The following is a 26,532-nucleotide window of genomic DNA, read 5'->3' on the forward strand; positions in this document are numbered from 1 at the left end:
AGTGGGTGGCAGTCATAATTTCATAGATTTCTGTAGCCTGGCCGCCTGCCAATACAATTATCAACCTGAAAATTAGCTGTGGAATTCAACAATTTGAAACAGGTTTTTACAAATTCAAGATTTTATGGAGATAGTCTTAGCTTTTGTAGCTCACTCAAGGGCCTGTGGTCTTTGAAAGCATCTGGCAATCTTTTCATTTCAGGCAACATTTAAGTAACTCTTTAGGGGTTGTTTGGGTAAGGTAGCAGAGCAGTTGTGTTGATAACCCAGGTACTGTATTTGTGCAGTTGAAATCAATAGAGTTTCAGCTGTACATTACTTTCTTGCCCTTATGTTTGCTTACTGCAGATACCAAGAAACTATATGATTTAATACTGATAACATATATACTTAAGAATTCAGGAAACAGCTTTATATGATTTTATCATACCAGCATAAAAAGTTATTTATGTGAGGACTAGGATGGGATGCAATTTTTCACAATTCTTACTTACCATACACATAGTTGGCTTCTTTTGTGTCTTACAGACTGTTAACATCAATCTTTTCTGTGTTTTTCTTAACTGAGACTGCCTTTACCTTGAATTTTGTGGTCAAGATTCAATTATCTTCATTATCTTTTCAACTACTTTCTTATTTATGTTCTTTTCCTTCACAAGAGCTTAAAACACGACTGAGTCAAGTACCTCATTGTTGCCATTAACTATGAACTCTGCTTTTCATCTACTATATTTCAGTTTGAGCTGCAAAATTGTGAATTGTATTTTAGCATTTCTACCTATTACTTATGCAACTAGGTCTTGGTTTTGCTTGTGTCAAAAGTTCTTAAATTACCTAGTTTAGGATTGTCTGATGTGTATGTGCACTTGAAGTATGTTAGACAAAAATAGGTATTCTGACAAATGCTGGTGAAGGAAAAGCAAGTCCTAAAGGACTGCCATGGGGAGGTAATATACTGAATCAGAAAGTAAAATTCTTGAGTACCCCTTCTAAGGATTCTTTACAGGGAAAAAAGAAAAGAAATTTTAGTCCTATTTATGATGTCACTCAATTACTTATAAGACCCAGAATATTATCTTGAAGTAGCTGGTGGATAACTAAAGCTGAATTTTATTTTAATATAATTTTAATAATTAATGCAGCAATCAATAGAGTATACTTTCAGAGAGATGATTGATTGAAGTATCCTTTAATTGCAGTCTTTAATTAGAATTGATGGCTCACCACCCTAGTTCTTGTCTATTATATTAATAATTACAAAATTGATTTGCTTCCATTTTAATTTTGATCCACTGAGGAGCTGTGTGGCTCAAATTCACATCCTTGCAAATGAAGGTGACTTCCTGAAAGAGATGATATGGCATTGCCCCTTATTTATATGCATGAAAATATGTGCATGTAAACTATAGTTGTTAACATAATTCTGTTTAGTCATGTCCTATCCAATTATTTATTTTAGGCAGAGTGAAGAAGCAGTGGCACTAGTGGACTGTTTTGCTTCTGTATTTGCCCTTTTGTTGTTATGTTAAATATTTTTTAGAGACAATGACAGTGGAGCTTTATAGTGGTAGTTGCAAGAATGCCTGGTGGCTGATACCAAAAGACTTGAGATATTAGCATTACCAAATATATGTTATTGTTTTTTTCCTTTTGTTTTTCTTACCTCTCTGCATGCACTTTTCTTTTGAGGCCATTAATGTTAAATATTTAAATAAATGCAGATATAGGCTCTTTTGCTTAGTTATAAAATATTTCCAGAGAGGTGTGCATCTATACATATTTAAATAATATAAAAAGAAAATAAAAATTATATAAAACGGTATAAAAAAATCTTATTTCCCCATGGACAAAGCAATGCCTTACTTTCATCCTTTTTATTTTTGATTGGCCTACTTTCTTTTTGACATTTGCTTTAATAAACCTCCAAAATCTAAAGAATATAGTGTTCTTTTTCTGATACTGAAAAATAAAACCCAAGCCCAAAAAACTGTCTGAATCCTTTGTGGTGGAGTTTCAGCGAACGGTAATTCACTCTACTTTTCTATATCCTTCAGGTGACCTGTTAGATGAGATGCTGTAGAGTTGATTAGAAAAGTTAGAGTTACCTTGCATAGTGTAAGAAATGCTGTAAGCAAAAAAACCTGTTCTGAATCCTTGCTGTATTAGGCCAGTGATGTCTGTGGGTATTCCAGCTTATGACTAGGATACAGTGGATTTTTTTTGTGAAATGTCTGTGTGAAAAAGATACAGAACTTTCCCAAAAGGATAGCTGCTCTCATTGGTGATCTTTTTTAAAATCTGAAGGTTTGTCCTTCTGGTTTTCCTACAGGCTGTTTATTTTTTTTTTTTTTTCATGACTGTTCAGCCATACCACTACTTAGTTCCTTAAATGTTTGAATAGCAGCCGTCTTAGAAGATACTATTCAGTAATGGATGGAAAAGCCTTGATTTTTTTCAAGCTACATTTTCATGTTCATGTAAAGACCCAGAGGGCAGAGGAAGAACTTTTTTGGTTCCTTTCTGATTGGTTATCACTTTGGAGACATGAGATGCCCATTTCCTAGGAGTTTTTCATTACTTGCATTGTAGGTAGATCTGTATTTGATAGTTGAGTAGGCTTGAAATTCCTGGTTGGGAACAATGTCCTCTAATCTCCATTAGCGTATGAAATTTCTGCATGTTACAATTTCTTGCCAAGTCCTTCACTCTGACAGAAGTCAGGTGATTTGACAGCTTCTGGAATGAGCATCAGCATTGTAGTCATGTACATGCTACCACTATAACCACTTCGTGGTGCCTGCATCAGGGACTTATCTTGAGGAGGTTTCCTTTAAGATATTTAATTTAGAGTCAGCATGGAAAGAAATGCACTTCTAATAGGACAAAATAATAAAATTGATTAGGGAAAATAAAATTTGCATCAATGAGACAGAGCTCTAAAGCCAACTGACTTGCAGGATATGTGGCATTTGAAGTTTTTTTGTGTTAACAAGAAAACTAATATAAGTATTTTTCAGAGTTTGTAACTGCATGATTCTATATATATATCAGGAAAAGACAAAGCATCAGTTTTAAGCTTAGATTTCTTTTGAATACATACCATACAAAACAGTCTTTAATAATGTGAGCAATACCAACCTTGAAGTAATACAAAAAATAGTGAGTCTTGCTAAAATGTTGAGAAGTACGTAATCTTTAATTAATGTATTTGGAATTGTATATGCCTGAGGTTGGGATAAAACAAATTAAGAAATATAGCTCTTAGGCATCCAGCTCCTAATGCTGTCTTCATACTTGTGAATCTTCTGTACTGCATATATTTTACTTAACTGATAGTGAGAAAGCAGTTTTCTTTGTGCTTGCTCATCAATGTAAATAAATGTACCAAAAAATAGGTGTCTTTCCAGTTGTATTTCTCAATATTGTATTATTGACCACCATTGTGAAGAGCTTTTGCAGGATAGAAAAAGGAGAGATCTGAGATACATCCAAAGAATAGAAAATCCTAGCCTACCCTAGTTAAGAAATTCTCACTTACTTGAGTTTGTGGCATCTATTGCAACCCAAGTCATGTGGCTTTAGATGGTACACTATACTCTTCTCTAGTCTTTGCACATTTATTTGCATTTTATGTCTGTCTGGTGCTTCTAAAGGAAATCCCCAGTGTGTCTGCAAGGAAAAGGTGAAACTGCATTTGAAAGGAACCTGTCTGCTTTGGAAAACTTTGTAATTTTTACTTGCATTTCCTTGAGCATTTTTGCTGCAGAGTTTCATGTCAGTGGCTAGATCTGTAGGGAAAGGAAGCTAGAACTACTTCTTTGTAGGAAAATCACAAAAACCTGTGTGATTGGCTTTTGGGAGGCCTGCCTTCTGATAATAATTTTTTTTTAATGAAGTGAAAATTTCCATGGAATAAAAGAGGAGGAATGGAAGAGGAAATTAAGTTTCTTGTCTTACAGTTTTTGGGCATTTTTAAAGGACTAATATATTGTTGAATCTTATGGTATCCATTGGAGACAAAACTTTTCTTTCATGGGCTGTACTCCGGACATAATATTGAGGAGGGATTAAACAATACTGCTACTACACACTTAAGGAGACTTCCTGTTACTATAAAGGAAGAGAGGCATGGTAATATGATACTATTTCTATCAGCCATCTGAAAATACTACTTTCGTTAGTATCAACTGGTCATCTTGACATTGCTCTGAGAGTTTGCTTGCAAAGCTTTCTATGGTGTTGCCACCTAATACAGCAGAACTTTGGACTTCAGCCACAGGAATTTAGCTTTGGCACTAATTCAGAGAGTTTCTAGACTCCATCATGATCAGCCCTTTGCACCCTGGATTACTGTCCTAATCCTATAACATAGAGTATCCTATTTGAAAAAGTAACTTGTAGCACAGGTACACAGCTGTCCTGTCATGTCAGTTAAAAAAATGCATTTCACAGAAGCACAGAATAAGTCAGGTTGGAAGGGACTACAGTGGGTCATCCTAGGGCACATGGCACAGGATTGCATCCAGATGGTGCTTGAATGTCTCCAGTGAGGGAGCCTCCAGAACCTCTCAGGACAATCTGTTCCAGTGCTCGGTCACCCTCACAGTAAAGAAGTTCTTCCTCACATTCAGATGGAGCTTTCTGTGCATATTTCTTCCTATTGCCTCTGGTCTGATTACTTATCACTGCCAAGAAGAGCCTGAATCCATTCTCTGACACCCTCCCTTCAGATACTTAGGCACACTGATGAGGTCCCTTGTCACTCACCTCTTCTCAAGGTTGAGCAGTCCCAACTCCCTCAGCCTTTCCCTGTAAAAGAGATTCTTCCAGACCTTTGATCAATGTTGATCCTTTAGTATGTTATCTGTAGACGTCAACAGACATGTAGATTTCATATGTTGATAAAGTCATCTGCTTTCTTTATAGCTTTATTTATTTAGGGCATTTCTATAAGACCAATAAATAACACTACTTTATAATTATTTGAATCAACGATAGGAAAAGTTACATTTAAATAAATTGTGCTAGCAGTGTTGAATTGCACCTGGGTGAATATAGAATAAAATTTATAATGCCAACTTCAAAAGACTCTTGAGTGGGTCATGGTTGATGATATATTATAATTATGTATGTGAGAAGCAAACATTACAATAATAATCAAATACTGATACTTAATCTGCAATTCTAACATGGTGCAAACTCAGGTGGAATGCTCTGTAAAATTGGTTTGGTTTGATTTTAAACTTGGAAAAAACTTAACGAGTAAAAATAATTCTTAGGGGGGGAAAAAACCCACTGATTCTGCTACAAGTTAATAATTTTAAAGGTTTGGGAAAGTGACTTTTCAAATTTAATCTTAAAACTTCTGTATCTGTGATGATTGCTTATAAATTAACAGCTGCATCTTCATTACCACAGGCTTAAATTAAGGTCCCACAGTCCCATAGGTTTTGAATTCCATAGCATGTTAACAAGAAACATACAAATATAGAAAGGCTCATGTTCTAAAACTGAGCACAATGCGTATAATATTCATGATTGCTAAGGCAAACAAAATACAGCATTACACCAAATGTTGCAGTGAAAAGCAATGTATTGAATTAAAATTTAAAAACAGTAAATTAAATTAAAAAGGACCAAATAACTAGGTTCATTGTAATCAACAGTAATGTGGTATATTTTTGCTTATCTTTATTTCAAAACTTATATTTAACCTCATCTGTATATCTCATAATTTCATTGTTCAATCTAAAATAGCCCCATTATTTAAGGAGTTTATTTTGTCCTCTTTCTTGTTCATTTTGGTATTGATCTATTAAATATATTTTTTTTCTTTCCTCAGTTATTACTTGCTATCTTTTTTCCTATTGTTTCAATCATTTGACAGTATCTAGAACGCTGTAGTCTGCAGTATATTTTCTTAGGGATGGTACAAAAGCTGGGAATAATTCGGGGATTGAGAGCTATTGAGAACTATAATTATGAGAATTATGATCTTGTAATTTTTTCTGCTTGAATATAACTGCCATGAAGACAATTCGGAGTGATCTTTATCAGAATATAAGTATCATGCAAAAAATTCCCCCACGTGTTGTGAGCAGGAAATGCAAATTCAGTAGAAGTAAATATCCATTTTCTACACTTGACACAGGATAGTTGCTCAGTACTCGGGAGGAATTAGAGTTGCGAGAGTTACTTTAAAGACCTGTATGTGTTTTTTTTAATAAACACAATTCTGAGGGCACCATTTGTGACTGTAAGGAGGGTTTGCACACTTCATTGAAAGGCAAAGTTCAAAATATACCAATCCTAGTTTATCAAAACCCTACAAAAGGACTAAACACATAAATGCATAATAGCTGAATTTTTTTTTTTTTTTAATTAATATATGCATATACTATTGCTTCTGAGTGATGATTGGGGCAATTTTAAACAAGACACTTGATTTGTTTGATCAGTCTCAGTGTTATCTCACCTGATGTTTTTGTGAAACAACACTGGACCCTTTATGAACATGATCTGCCTTTGACAAAGAATGAACTTCTCTCAGATAATAAACTTCTTAGATGCACTTAAAAGATAAGCATGTTTGGATTGGAGAATGATGCTATGAAATCCCCTACTAAAAGAAGGCATTCCTTTATGCCTGCATTTGCTGTCCCCAGACAACTTTGGGAGAAACTTGTGTCAGAGACTACTTTAAAAAGATGCAAATCTGTCAGGAAATAGGCTTTATTAATTCCAACTTCATGAAATTACTTGGATTTTTTGACTCTTTTGTCGTGATTTTGCTTTTTCCTACAAGAAAAAAAAAATAAAAGTACTTTTAGTATTGTGCAGGAGTAAACAATCCATGGATTAAATGGTTTGAGAGAAGATTAAAAAATCTAATTAGGCTGGTAAATTCTTTTTCAAATGGGCAAAAACAATTTCCTAGACTTAAAGCAAAATCTCATGAATGATCAAAGAACAAGGATTCAACTGCATTTGGGTTTTCCCCCATTTTAGGATGTATTAGTTCATTATTAACCTATTAACATATTTTACAATTGTCCATGTTTATTTAGTGGTAAAAAAAAATTCCGAATGAATAGGAATTTCATTTGTATTTTGGGCTGATTTATTAGTTTTGAGGAGAGAAATCTGAAATTAGATTTGGAGAAAAACAGGCACATTTTAAAACCTGACATAATTCTGATATGCTTGGTCAATAACAGCATTAGGAACATTCTCCATGCTGTTAAAAGGGAGGATATTTTGTTATTAATAAAGCTTTTTTCAGTCTGTGCCTTGTTCTGAGTAGGCACAAATTGAAGTTTCAGAAAAGAATATTGCTGTGTATAGCTGTGAAATACCATCTCAAAAATTACAAGATATTAGTGGACAGTTTTCATTTTGTTTATTCTTGTTTCTGTTTGTGATTAGAAACTACTTACTGGACTTTATTTCTCGACTAGAATAAATGCTTCATACTAGGCTTTTGCCTTACAGTAGTATACAACTCTTAATTTATAGCTCATACTTGAACGTGTTTCACTTGAGAAAACAATTTCTAACATCCTTTGTATGTATTTGCACCCAGAAACACGTGCTAGACATATTTCAAATACCTGTATCAAAAAAGACATAAAACATAGATACGCTTATATGCGATCATTCTTCTAATAATTCTTTTTTAATTGAAAAAGTTGAGGTGTGTTTATTTGGGGTATATTTATTTAGTGTATATTTGGGTCAAAATAATGTATAACTGTATAATGTATAACTGACTGGTAGCAATTCTGCCTTTGTGATTAATATGATTTGTGCCAGTTCTTCTCCTGCCTTTTCCTCAACTTTTGCTTTTTCCAGTCAATTCTCCTGTTAGACAATTTAGACAACTCCTTTGGTGTTAAGTAGTGTTAGTTAAGAGTCATTAAAAATCTTCAACTGCCTGTGCTTTGAATATACAAATTTTAAAATTCATCTGCCCATTCTGTTTATCCATATAACACTTTTCATATTGTGGAAGTTTAGCTACTTTTCTCTGTTTACTGACACCTAAAATGTATTATTGAAAATGCACATTGTTAGCATTTAAACTACATTCCAAATCTTAGCAAGCCACCAAAACTGCACCTTTTCCACAGAGTAACATTTTCTGGGTCTTCTCTCCACAATCCAGACACGTTTTTTTATTTTTTTTTCCCCCAAAAGAGATGTGTGAGCATGGCTAGTGAATAATGAAGATCTGAAGGACTCCAGAAGTAATTAAGAATGGAGGGCAAGAAAAAGTCATTATCTTTATAGGTGGCAGGTAATTCTGGGCTAAAGAATAAAAATAGGCAAAAGGCAGTTAGGTCCCTCAGGCACATAAATGCTTTATGCATTTTCACATCTTTGTTCAGCTTAACATACATTAATGCCATTCAGTGGTTTGCTAACGAATGTGAAATTTATTTGAATAAATGAGCCTGTCGCAATATTATTAAAAAAGCAATCAGAGCACTACCACCCACTCTGATGCTGTTATTTCTAGGGATAAGAGATCATAAGTTTTTCTGAGCATAAATGCTCTTTAATACTCCAGTTCTTGATGGCCAGTGTGATCCTGCTGCAGGAGTCCCTCCCGAAAAGGCTCTAAACCCTGTAGTACCAACTGGTATGGGACCTTTGGAACAGTGTCAGTATTTGTCTCTTCCCTCAGTAGAATTACTGAGCTTCAGCTTCTTTCCTGTAGCAAGAAGTTCTGCAGTTGGAGGAAGAGGGAAGAGTAAAGAGATAATGACTGCACCCTCCCTTCTTCCCATCCCCAACATGTACCTGCAGTGCTCCTCTGCTTTATGAGCATCCCTGGTTTAGTGTTAGAGAAGGGAACAGACTTAAACGATTGTTGAGAGCAGGGCCATTTCTGGTGCAGAATTCATACAGGTTGTTAGCTCAGATTAGGTACCATTCTTGATGTTCACATTCTTCATGTATGAATCTACTGCCATCTGTAAAAATGAGCTCTCAGGCAAACAGAGAAAGGAGACAATTTCACATGTATTTGTATCTGTAGGGAGTCTGATTTATAGAGCTGAACTTCGCTATTGTTGCCTATTGAGGAGAAGAACTAGTGAGGTTCTTTAATCTGTAAAGTTTTTCTTGTGTTATTGCACAGCAGGGCCATGGAGGAGTATCTGAGCATCGGTAGTTTACTTGGATTAATTAGAAATTCCACCCATGAGGTGACTCTTGTAAAGTAGCTGTGGAAAAACTCTTATGCCTTGGAGTCCTTTGAGATGCAGATTCCTTCCTTCAAATCCAATAATAAAAATAAAAAACACATTGAAATCTTGTAACATCTGTATAAACATTCAATCATTACATTATTCTTTTGAATAGTTGAAAATACTCACAAAATGACTGGCCTTTAAAAAAGGCTTCTGTCTGGCTCAGTCAGTACTGGCAGGAGATCTTTTGTTGACTTCATCTGATTCTCATTGGTACTGAACTTCCCAGGGCCTTTATATCTACCTTGGCTATTTTAAAAGTAATTTTGTACAAGAATGAAAATAGTTCAGCAAATACCTGTGAGGCAGGAGTTTTTGAGTGCTTAGGAAGAAAGAATGTATAGCTATAAAAATAGAGAAAGAGCAACTGTCATCCAATGCAAAAAGTTGTGAAAGAGCCCTATTTAGAAACACTTCTGCCTACATAACATTTTATACTTCTTTTTATTGTAGACATATTATATGGCAAAATATTTATGAATTTATATAAATCTTCTGGTGGGCAGCAATGAGTGTGACATTGGTTTTTGAGGAAAATATCTCTATTAAACTTCAGTTTACCTCTTACAGCACCAAAATCATTTTACATAATGCTTTATTCTTACACCCAGATAATACTTTAAATGTTGCTATAGTAATTATGATAGTTTTAGTAAGAGGAGTAATTCACTATTTATGTCTCTGGAAAACAGTATTGTGTTATGGGTGTATGTAGCAAGAAGAGCCCTCTATCTTATATAAACTAATACTAAAGTTCTTTGTATAATTAAGGATGAGAACTTGTATTTTTGGGATGATTCCATCTAAAGGTAAATGGAGTGCACTGTTCACATCCCTGTCTTTCTTCACTGGCTACATTGGACTCAGGGCATAAATTCTAGAAAACTAAATTTAGGGGGGATTAATGCCATTCATAGAAAAATCAAAAGAACATGCTGTAGAAGAGTTACAATCTGTCGATCAGGAAGGAGCTAGGAAGCCAAAGAAAAGTAAGTGACGTTGAATGTTTGAGCAGTAATCAGAAACTCTTCCCACATTCTTACCATATGAACTCGGAACTGGAGTTTGCTGCTATGGATTTAGTTAAAAATAAAGCATATAAAATGTACTATGAGCAGAACATGGAATTAGACTAGCACTTAGAAGTGAAAAAAGAAGGTGCTAGATACAAAAAGAATGTGGATTGTCTTTGTATGGGCCTATTCCAGATTTATGCTATAATGACTGCATCACAATGGGAGCTCATCCTGGATTTGACAGAGCACTCAGTCTGAAAGGAAAAGGTGCATGTATCCTTGCCTCTCTCCTCATATTTCTGGACTACTATGTAGAATAGTTCTAATGATACAGTTGCTATAGCATATTTCTTTACATTTTATTCCCACCTAGAATTACACTTGTCTCTAATGTTTGCCTTGAATGCTATAGATAAAGGTGATTCCTTGCAAGATCATGATTTAATTTAAAAAGCATTCAATAGGAATAAGCATATTCTTGAAAAATCATGTTCCCCTGATCACTGTCAGTGTTTACCGTAATATATAGAGAAAAATATACTTGCACTCACAAATATTTTAGTAGAATTTCTAATCTAAACTTTGAGTATGGCTCATTTATCTGAAGTTTCGTACTTGCTTCCTCTAAACAAATAAATGTCAATTATTGTATTATGTGATTCGATTTCTTTAGCAGCTCAGCTTATCCAGGAGAATTTTCCAAAGCTTTTCATAGACTTTTGAACTATGGAACTTGAGAAATATTTTTAAGGAGAAAAGCTCCCTTGGTGATTTCAGCTGATACCACTATAAACTGATAAAATGTATCAGTTCCTACAATTTCTCAGAGTATATATTTTACTGTTTAAATGAGTGGGTTTTTTCCCCTTTGGTTTGGTAATTGTATGAGTAGGAGGCATTATGAACAAAGGTTCACATTACTTGCAGGAAAGAATAGTCTCACATTCTTTTGTTAATTAAAAAAAATCATTCCACATAAGTTGAAAAACATATGCTGTTTCTTTTCTTTCTATTCTGTGGTCCTCTTCTAAAAATAAGGTCAGTTATTTTCTTTTCTCCAGCAGATACGGTCTTCTGGTAGTATTGTGTGTGCTTGTTTTTTTAATGAGTTTGAAAACTTTATTTATCACAGACTTACACATTTTCACCAAATTTCACCACTGGATTTTTAATAAATATATTTAGATGGTTAATGATAGGGGAAAAATGGTAACTCTGTGCAATATTCCAGGCACTGATAATTTAAAAATGCATGAATAAACAAATTGTTATATTCCATTATTAGAAAGTCATCCTAATGGTAAACCCATTTTCTTTTGAAAAAAAAATCCAAAGTGTATTGAAGTCCATCAACCATATTACCACTGTTAAGAAAAATCAAAGCAGATTTGTTTTTGTTAGCAGAGAATACCATGCAATCTGGGGCCTCTAACTCATGTGATTTTTATTTTTTACGGAAAATATGTGAATAGCAATGATTTCATTTAATTATTTTTTGTTTTATTTCAATTCTATATTTTGTTATTTATGTTTTTTGAATTCTATATTTCAGGATGGACTCAGGTGGGTTTTGTTTGTTAAGACAGTATTTCATTTTTTATAGACAACTTTACAAATAATATATTAAGACAAACATTCCCACAAACAAAATTAATAAAAGTATAGTGCTTTTGTCCATGGTTTGAGGGCTTTCTTATTTCCAGTGCTTTTACTTTCCAGACTGCTTTCATTGCAGTCATTTGGGTATTTATTTCCACACATACTTCCTCTGTGAGTGTTTCTCATCTAAGTAACACTCCTACATAAAACCATAGAAAGAAAAAATCTCTGGCCTTTTCCTTTGGTTTTGGAGACATATTCCACCTTTTGCAGTGGACTCTTTATTTTTTACCATCTCTTAAACAAAGAGAAGAAGTTATAGTCCTGTCTCTTACAGTATAGTAATAATTAGTAATTCTTTATCTCTTTATGTAACTAAGTTTCTGGGAAATCGTCCTGTAGCTGATACATAGCATTATTCAGTTTTCAATATTTCCATATTGTGACCAAATCACAATGGATTGTAAACTTGTTTTCATATAACTGAGCATTCATACATTTCATAAGTTTTGCAAATTTTTTAAACTTGTTCCATTTCAATATCTGAGTTGTAGTGAAAGTTGTCATATATTCAATGACAGTAAAACAAAAGGGGTGTATATGTGGGTATGAATACGTGTGTGCACAGCTGTCCACACGTCGTACCTAAGAGATGTTACTGACCTGAGTTCAGCAGTCAGATTCTTCTGCTAAGGGTAGGAAGGCTTCCTGTGAACACACCCTTCTTTGTGTCAGTGTCCTGCAAGCAGTTCCAACATTATTTTGTCTGGATGAAAACAAGAGCAGAGAACATCAATTCCTCAGGATTTCCACCAGCCCTTGTTTCCCCTTTCAGTTGGGGAAGTCTGAGATCATCAGACTTTGCTTTGGGAGACGCCTTTCTGGCAGTGAGGGATATGGGTGCAGACTTTTTGTTAAGACCAGTTAATTCTCTGTTTAGAAACAAAGGTAAAAAGGATAGGAGAGAAATAAGAACTGAAGGAGAAAACTGTCCAGTTGAGATTTCTGTAACACTTCACACATATGTGGGATGTTCTTATATGTTGCATTTAAGACTATACATTTTGTCATTTGTATGGCGAAGGTTTTTTATATCTGTTGAATGCCTTGTGAAATACTTCTAATGCATTCAAATAAAAGAAAAATTTTATTTTGACTTTCATTTCTTGAGGCTTTATACAAATGTGCAGTGGCAACGTTATATCCAAGAAATAGTTTATCAGATTTTCATGTTAAACAAGCTACTGACAATTTTTAGTTTGCTTGGGAATAGTGTCAAAGTACAACCCTATTTTACCAAGGGTTTGCAAGATCAGCTTTTGACTGAATCGGTCTGTGTGCTCTTCTATAGAATCCCCTGTAACAGCCAGTTGGCCATGGGTCACAAAAATTCATCTATGGGACACTGGGTTTAGTAGAGTGCTGTACTGGGAGTTGTCAAACAAAAAGCTTAATGTAAATGAGCAGATGAGAGACTGTAGTGCAGCTTTCACTTAGTTAAGGTTTTAGTTTTGGCTTCTCTCACAGGTTCTCCCTTTTAGTATCAAAGAAATTGGCATGATACACTGGAAAAATACAAGGAGATTTAATTAGTGGGTGTATTGGGCTTACCCTGGGCTGCTACTGCAGTGTGCTTTTTAGGTTTTCTAATTCTCTTTAAGATTGATATAAAAGCCCAGTGTAAAGTTTATAGAGTCATATAAATGCCAGAGATTTTTGAAAGGTACCATGCATTCCTCAAAACATTTCAGCTGCTAAATGCTACTTATTTTCCAAAAATACAGAAGCACATTTAAAATTTAATGAGCATTTCTGTGAGTACAGACTCCTACACATTGAATCAGAGTCTTTAAGTAAGCATTTTAAATTTTAGTGGCAACCATGTATAGATGTGTGCCAGTTTAGTACAGAAATACAAACATCAAAAGCATCAGGATCATTTATCCTGTTGCATCTCCTGCCATTTATTCTAATGGTTGCTTTTAAAGCTCATAACCTTTTCCCAATAAGTATCAGTTGTCCAATAAGTAAATAACATTCTCAGAGAAAAATCACGTTCTTTTTTTTGGAAATTCTTGAAAAAATTAGTGTGGAGTCCAAGGACATTTGCAGAAGTAAAAAATTTTATATTTACTTGAGGTAGGAGGAAAAATTAGTTCTTAAATTAGAGTTATTTCAAGTGTGTTTGTTTTAGTCCTAATTTATTGGATATCAAAATAGCTTTTTGTTTAGTTTTCTCTAAATGTGATGCCTGGTAATGATTTCACTTTTCCATCTCCCATTTCCCAGAAAAAAAGAAATATTCTATGTAATGCCATGTAAAACAAAAAAGACCCAAAAATGTCCCCCCGTAAACTAAGCAAAATAAACTAAAAAAACCCCAAACAGGTAAAGGTTTCTTTTTTCTCTGATGGTTTTGCACATCCATTTTTTGGTGAGTGCACAGACAGGGATTTTCTTTGTATAATTAGATTCTGCCTCTTAATTGATAAGAAAAAGTTAAAATGCAAATTTAATTTGGATTCTAATATAAGGGGAAAGAAACTACACTTGATGAAAGGTAATTTGAGTTTCTTAGAAAAAAATAAATCTTAAATGATTGCAGAAACATCAGCAGCATGTTTGTAGATATTTTTTTTGCCGTTTATAGCCACATGTAAATTTCTACCATGGGTTTTGTTATTATTCAACATACATAAAACCAGTTTTTCTGGGTTTATTTAAGTACAGGGATGATGACCACCTGTTCTACATTTGACCATGATCTGTGTCAAAGATAGTCTTCTCTTGTATATGTTTCGTATCTTCATACATAAAAGGCAGTGTATAATGCATGACCCTAGAACCTAATTGAATTGTAAATAATGTTTAAAAAATGAATAACACAATATAAATAAGGGCAGTGATTTTTGATAATTTGATTTTCTTTGTCAACTATTTCAAAAGTTATGTCTGTATTTTAAATACATATTTTGAAAATCATATGACAAAAATTATATAGAGAGATGGCTGAACTTTTGTTCACAGAAATGTGAAAAAAGTATTGGATAATACTATTAACTGAAAATTATAAGCAATCTGACACAGTAATTCATACACTAATGGAGCCTAATGGAACCTAGTGGACAGAAATATCCACAAGTGTTAGTGATTCGTAGGTTTATTTTTGCTATACAGGTTGGTCATGTAGCTGGCAGTTTTTTCTTTTGCATAATTCTTGTAAAATATTGTGCTCTAGTATCTAAGTGAAAAGCTATTGCTGTTGGGAAGGAATATGACAGCATTGCATCAAAAAGATTAAGAAAATTCAAAACTGTATAGCTGTACATTTTCTCCACATTTTTCATTTTTAAATTTTTTTGTGCGTATGACTATCAAAGCAAATGTGCAATTTCAGACTTTAAGTCTGTGCAAGATGTGTTTTTGCACAATATTATTTTTTCATGGGACAGTGATTTCTGCTACTACATCCTAGTTTGTACGTACTGAAATGTAGCATGTTTGGCCTGGAGTATGACAGCATATTTTTATTATGCTGCACCTTCTGAAATAGAACAGATTGCAAAATACCCTTTAGTCACTTAGTGTCAAGTCTAAGGAAATTCCTATTTACATTGACTGTTTTCCATTCAAGTGTTTTGACAGAAGTCATCCCTGTTAAGTGCTGTCTGGATGAGGCTCCAGTAGCTTGCCCGTAACCTGATCTGTGTTTTGTTTCAGTGTGTTGTCTGCAGACCTAGAGAACACTTGCATTAGCTGCATTGATCACTGCACCTCACATCTCATCATTTAGGAGACAATTAATACTGCCTTGTAAAGACTCCCCAGAGCATTTCCTTTGAGCTGGATTGCTTTACACAGAAACCACAGGCAATGTTTGCAAAAGGGGAGAGTGCCAAGTAGGAAAAAGAAAGTCTGTGTTGCACTCTTGTAAGGACCATCTCTTAAGATGATAAAAGCTGATTATATAAACATAAAATTGATAGGAAGGGAATTTTATGGAGAAGATTGCTTACCGCTCTGGTACATTAATCTTTGTGATTCCATGCAGGTTGTACAATGGAAATGAGGCCAACCAACATGTGATGAACTTCAGAAACCATTGCAAACTTGTTAGTGTTTGCCGCATCGTTACATTGTCATTTTCTTAGGTAGAATGAATGGATTTTATGTGAGAAAAGATTAATTTGTGACCTTATCAATAGGATTTGCTAGGAGTATATCAATGGAAAAGAAATTATTATATTTATTTTTGTGCTAGTTCCAAGGCTCAGATATGTTATTTTGCTCCCCCTCTGCATAGTCTTGAAGTAAAATCTGTACTGACGTTGAAGTGAGATATGTATCTGGCTTATCTTTGCAACACAAGCAATATTATGGTATTACTGTATTTTTAAGAATACACTAATATCTTGATATTTCATGTTATAATTCTCCTCTGTTAGTAGAACTGTTTTACTTTTACCTGAAAACAATAGTGCAGTGATGAATATCAAAAGAGTTGTGTATGTTGGAAGTGTAAAGAATATGTTTTTGAAAGTATGGATTATGTGAAATGTTAAACAGTTTTACTGGAGCAGGTTATCTTATGTTAATATTCCTACAGAATGAAATTGAAAACTACCATATTCCTTTTTAGCTGCGTTTGAGGGGTTTGGGGAGTTTTTTTCCAACACCAGTCAGATTCTGTTCTTCAAGTTAAAACTGATTTTCTGGAACCTATTTAAGTGGTTTGATGTGTGGAATACAAGAGTATGGGCTGTTTCAGTGAAGTGTCATACTCTTGTTCTTAGGATTGATGCTGGGGAGTTTTATACTATTTGTTAAGTGAGGATATATCAAACTGTAACTCAATATAGATCTTAATAGTAAAATAGTCCTTTTTTGCTATACAGTGAAGCCCTATAAAATCATCTAAAACGGGTCTCATCACAAAAAAAGCAATCAAGGAAGTATTTTTCCACAGTTCTGCATCCATCTTTGCCATCCTGTAGATGTTTTTAAATAAATCAGTGGATAAGAACTGGTGATTTTTTGTAGCAAAAACAGAACAATTTCATTTTGGAAGAAGGTTGTGGCCGATGTTATCCAGGCTGACTTGGAAAGTTAGTGATTGTGGGATCTACGCCAATAAGAGTTGTTTAAATTTATTCACATTATCCATGTGTTGGGAAATCTCTCATTTGTACTTCTAGGGACGTATTGCTCATTGTTTTTGCACCGTTGCCTTTGAGTTCCATCTTTATTGCCCTGATTGAAGCAGTTTATGAGATCTTAAAGAATCCACATCATTGAGATGACTTTTGGTATTTGCAGGTACTACGGAGCGGGTGTGTCTGATCCAGGGAACAGTGGAAGCACTAAACGCAGTTCATGGCTTCATTGCGGAGAAGATTCGAGAAATGCCTCAGAATGTGGCCAAGACAGAGCCTGTCAGCATCCTACAGCCTCAGACCACTGTTAACCCAGACCGCATCAAACAAGTGAGTTTTTGCTTGGGAATAGAGAGTCACAGCAGCTCCTTAGAAGCCTTTAAACTTTAGTGCTGGAAGGGGCAAACATAACATGTTCTTTAAGAAAATGTTATCTTAGACTTTTTTAACTTGCTGGTACTCTTTTTCTTTGTACTTTCATGTTCCATGTTTCTCAGCAGTTCTTTTAGACAGTGTTTTATAAATTCCAATGCCATGCTCTAATGTGTTTCTTTCATAAACTTTTCTTTACTGTATAGGGTGATAATAGACCTCTAGGTCTTAGTTAAAGATTGCTGAATTTTAATCTTAAATGGTGAATCCTATGTAAATCTTAAGTGTTACTAAAAATCACAGAATAACGGAATGTTCTCTACGTTTATGTATATAAATAAAAGAAAAAAGGCAACTTTTTTTTAGACCCTAAGTTAGATAATTTAAAATCTTACCTGAAAGAACTTGAAAACATAAGGATAATTTACTTGGGAAGTTTTTTAAAATTTCATTTTATTTTATTTTTGGCATCTTTTTGCCTATTTTTTACTGGCTTCATTCAAAATTTTTGGGTACTGCAAAAACTATTTACAAGCTATTATTGCCCTAGTCCTTTATTCTTTGATTTTCCATACAAATTTAATTTTTTTAAAACTTACTCTGTAGGGAAAATAGGAAACATGCATCATAGAGGATTTAAAGTTGCTTTCCATTGTATTGAATAAGAAAAGAATGAAGATAGGAATGAGTGAACATTAGTACAATTTTGTCTCTCTGTTCTGCAGAGGATAGATTTTAGTTTCTTGCCTATCCTATGTGGGAAAAGATTGTTTTGCCCTTTTGCACTAGCAAGATTCAGTTTCCTATAATTTGGTAACTGTGTGCAATTATTTTGCTCTGTATACAGTGGCATACGCAGAATGCTGATATAAAGATGTTTGTGAACAGGATGAGTTTGCAAGAGAGTGCTTTAGGTGGATGAAACTGTGCATAAAGCATTTATATGGTTTCTAATACTTACTACTATTTGTTTTTCTGTATGCAATAATTTTACATACAAATTAGTCTATCTAATTTATAAGAAAATACTAAAAAAGAAAACCCCCAATTTTATAGGATTAGTTTCTCAATTACTAGACATGAAAATTATTGTGCCTGAAACAGAGAGAAAAATGTGAAATTTATCTATATTTTGAGTGGCTTTTCTGCTGATAAAATACTGGATTTTGTGCCAATATTTCTTAATCCAGTGAGAAATGAGTGTTCTCTAGTACAATAAAATGTTTTTCCCCTTTTAAAATGAAATGGAGCTAGTTCTTTAGGTAAGTCAGTAAGATCCTGAGAAACTAGATGAAACTAGATTACAGAGCTCTTTAGTAAAATGCCTAAGTAACTACTCTCTTATGTCTGAAGATGATGTATCTTGTTGTGCACACTATTTTTTCAGAAAATGTATTTTCTAAGTTTTTGAGGTTGTTTTTCTTTTATTTTGGGGGTTTGTTTTATGGTTGGTTGGTTGCTTTGGTTTGGTCATTTGTTTAGTTGTTGCAGGTTTGTTCTTATTTAAAATTTTTATTTTTTTTTCCTCTTTTTTGTAAGTTTGTTTGGTTTGGGATTTGTTGGTTTGAAAGGTTAAATTCAATTAAATTCTGGAAGGATGGATTAGTGAATGCAGTCACTGCTAATGAAATTAAGACAGACTAAAGTACAATGTATACTAGCTCTGCCTCTTAAAATATAAATATATTACTTTTATACATAGAGGTGCATAATATAACTTCAAATATTTGAGGATATGCATGTGCATATGTTGAACAATTTTAACCACATAGAATTGGTTAAATTCTCTTTTAATGAGGCAATATCTGTTAATGATTTATGCACTATAAATATTGACTCAACCTAAAATTGGCTCAAACCTAAAATCCATTATTTTTACCAATACATGAAGTTTTTAGCTTAGTTCCTAGGTAGAATTTGAAGTGAATTAATCTGTCCTTCAGCATCAGAGTATACTGTACCTTTATGAAATATATAATACCTTGATTTAAAAATTTAAGAGAATAATATTTGATAACAGGTTGCCGTGATTTAGAACTCTGGTGTTGTTATTTCCTTGAGAGCACAAATATCACAATTTTATTAAAATTATTAGTAAAAATTTTAATACTAATATTTTTATTTTTTTTAATAAGCCTTATTAATTGTAATTTCTTCATAAATGCAAAATTTTATATGGTTCTTCCTGTCTTAGGATCTTGCCTAAGAACACTGGCACACTAAGTATTACATTGCAGATTGAAGAAAAATTGAAGTTTATTTGAAATGATAAATTTTAGCTTCATTTTAGGAACTCTGTAAATGTTTCAGTCAGAAAGATGTAGTTTTCTCCCCATAAATAAAGATACCAGTAGTTGAAGTCTTGTAAAGCCACTCATGTCTGTATGAGCATCCAGCTCTCATTTCTCTTTTGGAATTTCTCTGTCCTGGGCTCCTTTATCAACACCCACCCTAGGGAAGGGAGCTAAGAAAGAAAGTTGCTGGTTATAGATTCAATGAAGAAAGGCAGTAGGTAAAGCCTTTGCTGACTAGTTGAATTTCAGCATTTTCTGTCTTCAGGAAAGGCATGGGACAGAGAGGCTGACTCTGGCCTGGCATTTCTCCTTACTGGTGAATGGAAATCACTACCTGAACATTTTGTCCCTTTAACTTCAGCTTTTTCAGCTGCAGAAGATTTGAAAGCAAATCTATGTGCTTCCTTTTGAGCCTTCTCAAGTACTTTTTTTTGTCTCCTGATCCTTTGGACACAGTAGTAGATACCAGGGAGTTCTCCCCTCCAAGTAGGTCTGATAGATGTTGAATTGACGAATGTTGGTATCTTTTATATCCACACAACATAGACAATCTCCATGGCTATCAACCATCTGCTATTTTAAAGTATCATTGAACAATAATCAACTGGTTCCTATGTCCTTTTTCTTTCCAGAAACTTCTATGAGCATTTAGCCTCCTTTTTCTTTCTTTATTAATTAATGTCATACAAACTTTCAAACTATATTGTAACTCACAGGAACAAAAAAGTGTTTTCACAAGGGATCATCAGCCTGAGTTGTTTAGTCTTTGTAATCAGCATCCAAAGCTTTAAATTTCACCTCTAAATTAATAGCCACTGCTATGAACAACGGAAAAGGCTGCTTAATTCTTGGCTTGCTTATATCACCTACTTCAGAAATTATTACAACATTTTGTAGGCTAGTTGAGTTTTCCTTCCAGTTTTCAGTTGTTGCAGGTAGCAGATGTTGTAGCAGCCTGTCCAGGAAACAGAGATGGCCATTACTGACCTGTGCATTTTATTGAAGGAAAGAGGACCTATCTTAAAGATAACTCTGCTTCAAGCAGGAGTTTGCACTGTTTGGCTTTCTGAGATCCCTTCCTACCTGAATGATTCTTTGATCCTATGAAATGTCTTTTAAAATACAGAAAAGGATTTAGAATTTCCTCCTTGTAAATCTAGAGTAAAACTTCCACATATAGAACTTCCAGTTAAAGCTTTCATTGAAACTAGTTTCATTTCAGCTTTTCCAGTAGATAATTAATGTCTCATGAGTTCTGTTTATCAATCATGGTCCCAGTTGTTTTAGTCAAAATCTATGAAATTAATGTCTGAACTCAGGTTTGTAATTTCATGTTCCTTTGCTGAAAACAACTGCTTCTACTCCAGAAATGTTGATCAGCAACAAAAAACTTAATAATTTTTAAATAAAATATTTTGCTTCCAAATATCTATATAGAACCTGAGTTTAAGAATACACAGCTGAAAATATTGGCTTAAATGGAGGAGGAGATTGTTGGTTTGAATGAGCTCTTTTGACTATAAAGGCTCAGTAGACTTCATAGAATCATGGAATGGTTTTAGTTGGAAGGCAAATTAAGGATCATCTAGGTCCAACCCCTGTGCCAGGAACACCTTTCACAAGACCCAGGTTGCCTCATCCAACCTGACCTTGAAAGAGTTCCAAGTATGGATCATCTGCAGCTTCTCTGGTCAGCCTCTTCTAGTGCCTCACCACCATCACAATAAGGTTTCCCCCTAATATCTAATCTGGGTCTACCAGTTTCAGTTTTAAAAACCTTATCCCTTGTCCAGTCGTTACTCTACCTGATAAAAAGTCTGTCCCAATTTTTCCTAGAGGCCCCATTAAGTGATGAAAATCTGCTATAAGGTCTCCAAGAAGTTTCCCTGTCTCTAGATAAGCATTACCTGTTCTCTCAGCCTGTCTCCGTAGGAGAGATTTGAGTCACTGCTCATCTTTGTGGTCCTATTCTGGATCTTTTCCAGCAGCTCCATGCCTCTCCTACCCTGAGAGCCCCAGAGGTGGATGCAGCACTTCTGAGAAGCCTTTCTTTTACCATCCACTGAAGACATATGTCTGTCACCTAGATTAATATTGCTAAACAGTAGAATATGAGAAAATTAGTTTTCATTTAAGCAAAACATAAGTAGCTTCATAGATCACAGTCTTTTCATCTAGTTAAAAACTTCTCATAAACTTTTTTCACTTGTGAACATAGGTGAAAAATAACGCCAGTTATCATTCTGCAATGTAGAATAGGATATGCAGGGGTCTTCACAAGTTGCAAGAATTAAAAAACCCCCCAAAAACACTATTTAGTTCTGTAAATTGAATCCAGCGGCAAAAGTTTAGTATTCCATAAAAATATGTATACTTTATTCTGTCCCTCATGCGCTTAATTCTGCTGGCAGATCATGGGTTTTATTTTCTGTTTCATTTCAGCAGTGTTGAATGTAATCTCAATATTTATGCAAAATTTGGTTTATGAATGCAGTCAACTTTGTAGCTGTTTATTAACTCTTCAGGGCTTCAAAAGTGGAATGAGAATAGAATATATTTTAGGGGAGGATGAACAACAGCATTCAGCTTCACATAAATTTTCAGTAGTGTTTTGGTTCTTAAGACAATTTTGAAGTTCTCTCATACCTTCTCATGTCTTTGTACTTTTGGTGTACCTTTCTGGATCCCAAAGTATCCCAGAATGAAAAGGTAGCCTTCTCTTCTAGAATAAATCTTAAACCCATATCTTAAAGGATTTCTCATGGCTGTGCCTAGTTACATACTTTGTTCACTGTTATTTCTATGTAACAGCACCAGATCTTGTAGTAGTTCTGTGTTACTGTAGCAAGTTTTGAAGAAAGAGGAGGTCCTGATTCTTTTTCATCACTTCTACTGTAATATGGATTCTAAATTGTTCCTTTCATCCAGAGTTCCTCTGGTGGCCCAAATGGCACCTGGTCATTTGCTTCAAGCTTCTTTTCCCTTCTTGTCTTTGCAAAACATGAGATAATCTTTCTTCGTGATCGTACTTAACCATACTTCTTTTCTTTCTCAAAGTCAGGTTCCCAAAAGTGCATAAATACAGGTGAATTACCTCTTAGACTTTCTGTATCTTCTTATGCCCTGTCTCTTCTTCCACACAAAAGCAAAACCAAATGCAAGGTGACTGAAATATAATCAAAATTTATTACAAATCAAAACTTATTTACAGAAATGAAAAGTTAGGAAGGAAAAAATTGATCACTGAACTCATCAAAGTAACGTTTATATAGTCTGAATTGTGAGCAAATTATTAATCCTTGATTATTTCTTTATCCAAATTCAATTTTTTGGAATGTGTTATATATTTATACAGTCATCTCCAAGACAAGAATCTTTTGCCAGAGTTACAGATTAAAGGAGATCACAACAGATGTGGAGAAGACTCTGTTTAGCAAAGCGAGCAGTCTGTTAATAAAAGACTTATCTCTGATAGTGTTGTAAGTCTAGTAAGTCAGTCTTTGAGGTTGTTCAGAACAGTGGGGCCTTGCAGTGCTCTCTGTTTCTCATTTTAACTGCAGAAGGTATCAAACTGTTTAATACCATTTTTTAAAAAGATAACGCCTTTTCTTAAAGTGCATTAAAATATTGACAAGCAAATTAGTTTTATCACACTAATTTCAGCGATTAAAAGCACCAATATCAATATATGCAGGATTGAAACTCAGTATTAGGTTAGTCTTAATATTTCTTTATTGCAGATAGTGTTATTACCAAGATCTCTTTTGTTTGGCAAACTCTGTAGTGAGAAACTAGAAATTGATAAGCTGTAAGTGCAGTCTCATCTCCACATTTAAGTGATTTTTTCTATGCTTTCATGTCTGTAAACATTTCAAATATTATTTCATTTTCTACCTTTTATTTCTAGTCATAAATATATAAATATACTAGTAAGTACTGAGAATTAAGTTGTCTCAGTACAGTTTTATTATATATTAATAAATATAATGCAAGTATTGAAATTTCTTTAGTGTAAATATGCATATAAGGGTGTCATTGTAATCAAAAGAAGACTCAGAGACCCTTTGAAACCACATGCAGAAGGTCTGTATGTAATCTATACTGCCATGGCACAGCTATATCTTCCCTCTGCTAATCAAAAAATATCAAGAATGGAAGTGTGAAATTGAGTGTGCAGACCATATTTCTGCACACCCTTTAGTGTGTTGTGCTCCCTGAGAGAAGTCTCTCGCAGTACAGTCAACGTTGGAGCACAAAAAGTAGCAGCATTTTCTTGGATTTTCAGAAGATACTATAACTCAAATATGACTATAACACAATTTTATTTTTAAAATTAGGCTCCTTTTTATATACTTAAAATCTTTTTGTTCAAATATATACTCTAGAAGTGTAAAGTTGGAACAAACAACACCCTCTAACCTGCAACTCATTAATTGTCTCATAAGTAGTAGGAAAGGTAGTAGTATTTAAGAAAACAGAGTTTTATTTCATCATGGCTTAGATTATACTGTTCAAGAAACACCTTAAAAAAAACACTCTGCAAGTCTTAGATGTGGTGTGTGTTGTAAATTCTTATTTTTTCTATAATGTTGCCAGTAGTCAACATGCAATTTCTGGAAATCTTCAATTACACTATGCAAGAAGCAGATCAAAAATTGAAACTTGTAATGTAAATTCATCTTATGATTTCTAGCTTCTTTATACATCTCATTGTCAGAAACCTAGTGACTACTAAATTTGAGCGTTTGCCTAATGCAAAAGATTTGCCAGTTTAAAAACAAAACCCCAAATCTTTCTATGCTACATAATAAGTCAGAATATTGAATTCTATCCAACTTTCTTTAAGAAGCAATTTTGCTGAAAAGTTTTTGCAAAGCAATTGAGACTGCATAATACTTATCAGCCAGTGAAAATTCAATACAATCTCCAAATGTGTGTTTCTGGTGGGTTTTTTTATGTTTGAAAAATCACTTTGTGTTATTTTGATATGAAAGAAATAAACAGGTGTATCTTCAGAATTATATGGAAGCATGAAAAGAAATTAATTTTTAGAAAACACTGTCAATTCTTTTATATATATGTGTTTTTGTGTGTATATATACATATATATATAAAAAAATAAAATTACTTCAGTAAGCAATGTAAGAGAGATCAAGCCTCAAATACAAACAACCTGATATACAAGGAGTAAAAACACCGAAAACACAAGACAAAGAACTATTATTTTCAGTATTTAACCATTTATTTTGGAATAAAATGTGTTTTTCATAGTTGATTCTTGTTCATTAATAGTCTTTGTTTTTAAATTTATTAATCTCTTTTTTCCCATTGTATTTTAAACAGGCTTTTGCTAAAATAAATAATGAAATGCTTCTACTTAATAGATGTTGTAGTTCAACAGTCACCTGAAATGGTTATCGTCACTTCTTTTTTCATCACGGCCAGATATTTCTGTGCTTTAGAAAGATTTATATGAATTGAAATCTGAGATATTTCCATTTTCTTGAATCATCTGTGGTGTCAGTGATTGTCATTGTCCAGTGTTGAAGTGTTCTACAATTTCCCTATCAATCCACTAGCTAGGTTTTATAATGTATGTGAAGAACAAACTATTTTTCCTTTTAATAAGCAACCTAGCATACAAAACCAAAACACAGTACCATATGCCCTAGTTAGCAGTGGTGTTGATAAGACAAACTATCTGTTTTCTAAAATATTTTAGTCAGAATATATTAGCAATTTTTTTTTTCTTTTGGGGATTTCAGGATGGAAGTTTAATACCTAGCTATAATAAAGAAAACCTATTGGACAAAAAACAGTTCTCCATTCTTTTTGGTTGGGTGTTTTTAGTTTGGTTTTTTTTCTGGGTTGTTTTTTATCTTTTTTTTCCTGTTTAGCTTTAAATGATAAAAATCAGTTCTTTGCATTTTCAGACTTTGTTGAGAGAAATACTGCATCATCTCACTAAAATCTGAAAAGGATGATTCTATATCTGAACAAGCTTAGCTGTGTACTATTGTGGAATCAGACACATATTTTGCTAAATAATTCTAGCCCCTCATGAATGGACCTCTCATGATGGTCCCATTTTTGATACATAAAGATGTGGGAGAATCCTTTATAATTGCCTTGATTTTTACAATTTGTGGTGCCTGCTGGCCAACAGCAGTTTGCCAAGCTACATATTTTTTATAATTCCCTGTACATGATATACATGTATTTTCTACATGACCATCGTGAAAGAGTCTCAGTTTATGCATAAACTGTTTTTGTTTGTTTTTATTGTTTTACAATGAGTTACAAGCTGGAAGCACAAAATAGGGATCTGTTTCTTAAGGTTTGATTTTTCCTGTTTTTACTGCCTGTTTATGTACAAACTATGAAAAATGGATCTTCCTACTGTTTAACATACATTTAAAATATTTGTGTGTGCATATGTACAAGCCCATATTTTGCTAATACACAACTTTATGCATTCACAGTGTCCCAGCTTTCTCATATGCATTAAGAGTTTTAGTGCAAAAGTATGTATACCTATTTTATGAGGGACTGTCAATGATTGTAAGTAACAGAACTGCTGAAAGTGTGAAATTTTGCTTTATTTATTTCTAATTAGTTTTGGTTAGTAACTATATGAGCATATGATAAATTCCATTGTATAGCACTTTAACACTTATTTCTTGACATAAAAATAGTGTAATATTTGATATTTTTATAATATTTATATATTGCAAAGATGTCAAAAACTTGCTTTGAATAAGTATTGTATGTTATGTTTTGAAAATTGGAATAATACTTTTTTACTACATTTATAAAAAGAAGAGTTTTTCTGTGGCAACCTAAT

The 26,532-nt window shown here is 33.7% G+C and overlaps 1 protein-coding gene across 5 annotated transcripts in view; it reads left to right on the plus strand.

The window, feature by feature from the left end:
- NOVA1 (NOVA alternative splicing regulator 1) overlaps positions 1–26,532 on the plus strand; it is a 140,891-nt gene that overhangs the window by 86,984 nt on the left and 27,375 nt on the right. For all 5 annotated transcript variants that reach the window (XM_033062584.2, XM_033062585.2, XM_033062586.2 and 2 more), the window contains one exon: positions 17,186–17,352. In XM_033062584.2, coding sequence (XP_032918475.1) covers positions 17,186–17,352 — 167 coding nt within the window. The remainder of the gene's footprint in view (positions 1–17,185; positions 17,353–26,532) is intronic.

This window comes from Catharus ustulatus, chromosome 6, assembly GCF_009819885.2.
Source record: "Catharus ustulatus isolate bCatUst1 chromosome 6, bCatUst1.pri.v2, whole genome shotgun sequence".
In the NCBI taxonomy this organism is placed as follows: domain Eukaryota; kingdom Metazoa; phylum Chordata; class Aves; order Passeriformes; family Turdidae; genus Catharus; species Catharus ustulatus.